We start from the raw sequence: 3,559 nt of genomic DNA on the forward strand, positions 1-3,559 counted from the left end.
ATGTATATTTCAAGCTTCAAAGAAAACCAGAACACTGACTAATTAATATATTTGTGCTTAATATTAAGAGCTATTAATTCTCTGTTAGCCTTTAAGTACCAAATATTTAGGTTTGTTTTAAGAGTATCCTGTTTATAATGTCACATTAGGAAAATTCTGCTTACAACAGCAAATATAAATAACAGTTAAAAATGCAGCCAGACACGATACTGTTTAGGAACACATTAAACTTAAAGATGTCATAACAACTGAAAATATGGAGCCAAAGAGTCCATATACCAGACAAAACTGAATATATGGAGTTAGGAAGTGAAAAATAAGACTCATGTAAAGCACATCATAACTGAAGTTTAACAGTTATAACTTGCAATTCCTTCAAAGGTTTAATTTTCAGAACATTTAATTAATTTTTTTGTTGGAGCTCTTTAACCTCCAAGCTCGGATAAGTTTGATGGCAAAGTACAGTGAGAAAAGGTGTACTTGTGAGCTTAGTGTGATGAATATGTACCAGAGAACTGCCAGTGGATATCCCTGCCATTGCTCCAGGTTCGAACTGTCCCGTGTCTCTGCATATTCCCACATTTCGCTGAAAAAATACACTCCAGCTCCTATAACTGGGCATAATCCAAAGAGGAAGGTTCCAACTGCATAAATCTTTATAGAAGAAAGTTTGTTACGTCGAGCAGCAGAAAGGCCAACAAAAGCAAAAACTATGCCACCTAGCCAGATCCATTCCCAGATGAGTGGCTTGGGGATGTACAGCTCCTCTATCTCCAAGATAAACACGTCCAACCGGTCCAGAACATCCTCTAAGAGTTTGGCACACATCACAAGAAAGAGCAGGGAATGCATAAAGATACAAAACCGCAATCGCTGCTTGTAGAGGGCACTGAAAACCAACAGAAAGTCACAGGTTATTTCCAAGCATCCTCTAAATGATAATCTCAACATTCTACAGTAACCTGACAATTACTTAAAACAGTAGCTTTATGTCACATTTTCATAACTCAAATTATGTAAAACAGTAGCTTTATGTCACATTTTCATAACCCAAGTTACGTAAAGCAGAAGCTTTATGTCACATTTTCATAACCCAAGTTACGTAAAACAGTAGCTTTATGTCACATTTTCATAACCCAAGTTACTTAAAACAGTAGCTTTATGTCACATTTTCATAACCCAAGTTACGTAAAGCAGAAGCTTTATGTCACATTTTCATAACTCAAATTACGTAAAGCAGAAGCTTTATGTCACATTTTCATAACTCAAATTATGTAAAACAGTAGCTTTATGTCACATTTTTATAACCTAAGTTATGTAAAACAGTAGCTTTATGCCCCTTTTCATAACTTAAATTACTTAAACCAAATAAAATATTTGCTTTCTAGTCACTGAACATACTCTTTCAGCCATGGGCTTTTATTATATGATAGTCAATCCCACTATTTGTTGGTAAAGAGTAGTGGGTGGTGTTGATAAGCTGTCTTCCCTCTAGTCTATCATTTTAAAATTATAGATTGATAACACAAATAGCCCTCAAGCAGCTTTGCATGAAATTCAACAAACAAAAAAACAAACTTTTTATTAACCCATTCAACATGTTGATGTCTTTTCCAGCAGTAAAGATAAAAATACAACTAGTTCCTACATGAGTCTTTTACTCTGAAATTCCAAATTTCTATAAACAAATCCCAGGACTTTGTTATGTCCATCAAAGCTACTCAGAAGAAAATATTACATTTTTTTATGAAACATATCTAAGTTCATTTATTTTCCCACAAGACCAAAGTTTCTTTGTTTTGAAATTTTGTTCAAAGGTACCATCCATAATTTTGAACTGTAGACTAGAGGGAAGGCACTAGTCAATAGCACCCACCACCAAATCTTGGGGTGCTCTTGTCTGACAGAATAATGTGATTTTACCACCTCTGTTATACAGTACCCATGGCTCCAAAGTGTAAATCTTTATATTCAACAAAAGGATGCCAATCAGTCCAGGCATGCTAATATCAATGTTACTCTCAAAAAAGAAGCATATCTTTTTGAATTTTCCTCACCCTAAATATACAAGTTCAAACTCCCCACTAGTTAAATTCATTTTTCATATTCTTGCTTAGTCACTAATATTAACCAAGTCTCTTGGAATATCAGAAGATTTTAACAGAATCAGCATGATCCACAATCTCTTTATCATCAGCAAATAATGGTACAATTGTATCAACATACAATAAACAAGACAGAATACAGTTACTACTGATGACTGTTTAATGGTACAATTGTATCAACATACAATAAACAAGACAGAACACACTTACTACTGATGACTGTTTAATGGTACAATTGTATCAACATACAATAAACAAGACAGAACACACTTACTACTGATGAGTGTTTAATGGTACAATTGTATCAACATTCAATAAACAAGACAGAATACAGTTACTACTGACGACTGTTTAATGGTACAATTGTATCAACATACAATGAACAAGACAGAACACACTTACTACTGATGAGTGTTTAATGGTACAATTGTATCAACATTCAATAAACAAGACAGAATACAGTTACAACTGAAGACTGTTTAATGGTAAAATTGTATCAACGTGCAATGAACAAGACAGAACACACTTACTACTGACAATTGTTTAATGGTACAGTACTGTATGATGTACAAGTAGTAGTGAGAGAGAATGAACACACTCTAAACATGTCAATGGACTAATCCAGTCTACTTCCGAGTATGATTATAATGAACATAATCTGTTAGGGAAATTCCAGTCACAATGTGGCCTTTTGCAGCTTTAAAGCATAAGATATAATACAGTCATAAAAGTATGAGACTGAACTCGTATGTTTAAAAAGAATCTGCAGTGGTGTTAAATAATTAAAGTATTCTCAAAGCTTGACACTTTTTACATTTTTGAATTTTTTTTTGCCAGGAAGAGGAGTATCCAGTTTATACCCATATAAAATATGGTAACTCTAAAAATGGCCTACATTCTACTCAACTTTACAAAACATATGTATATATAAATATACGTATAATGTTTTAGGACAACATGGGACTTATTGGTCCATCTTGGCTGTTCCATCCTGTAAACTAAATTAAAATAATTTTAGAAAATAAAAAGCCTTTTCTTAAACTCACTTAAATTTACTGCCTCTACAACATCGAAAGTCATCCCATTCCAAAGGCCAACCACCCTGTTAGAAAAATGAAACTGTCTTAGCTAAAGATGACTCCTACCTTGCCAAAATTTATATTTGTGTCTCCTAGTCCTATTATTCTCACTGTTAAATACGAAAAAAGATTATACATCAACATTATCAATTCCCTTCACAATCTTAAACATCTCAATCAGATCCCCCTTAACTCTTCTTTTTTTTTCAAGAGAAAACTATTTCAGAGATTTCAGCCTCTCCTCGTTTGTCAACCTCTCCATCCCAAGCATCATTCTTGTAAACTTTCTCTGAACCCTTTCCAACAATTCAATGTCTTTCCTAAGGTAAGGAGCCCATGACTGAACTCAGTATTCTAAAAGTGGCCTAACCAGTG

At 33.8% G+C, this 3,559-nt stretch overlaps 1 protein-coding gene across 1 annotated transcript in view; it reads right to left on the reverse strand.

Moving 5' to 3' along the window:
• Window positions 1–382: 382 nt before the first annotated feature.
• The window catches only part of LOC106472594 (protein jagunal-like), a 9,156-nt gene continuing 5,979 nt past the window's right edge, over window positions 383–3,559 (reverse strand). The window contains exon 2 of the mRNA XM_013933250.2: window positions 383–889. Within this exon, the coding sequence (XP_013788704.1) occupies window positions 400–889 (490 nt within the window). The 3' untranslated portion in view covers window positions 383–399. The remainder of the gene's footprint in view (window positions 890–3,559) is intronic.

The sequence above is a fragment of the Limulus polyphemus genome, unplaced genomic scaffold (genome assembly GCF_000517525.1).
Source record: "Limulus polyphemus unplaced genomic scaffold, Limulus_polyphemus-2.1.2 Scaffold5453, whole genome shotgun sequence".
Lineage (NCBI taxonomy): Eukaryota > Metazoa > Arthropoda > Merostomata > Xiphosura > Limulidae > Limulus > Limulus polyphemus.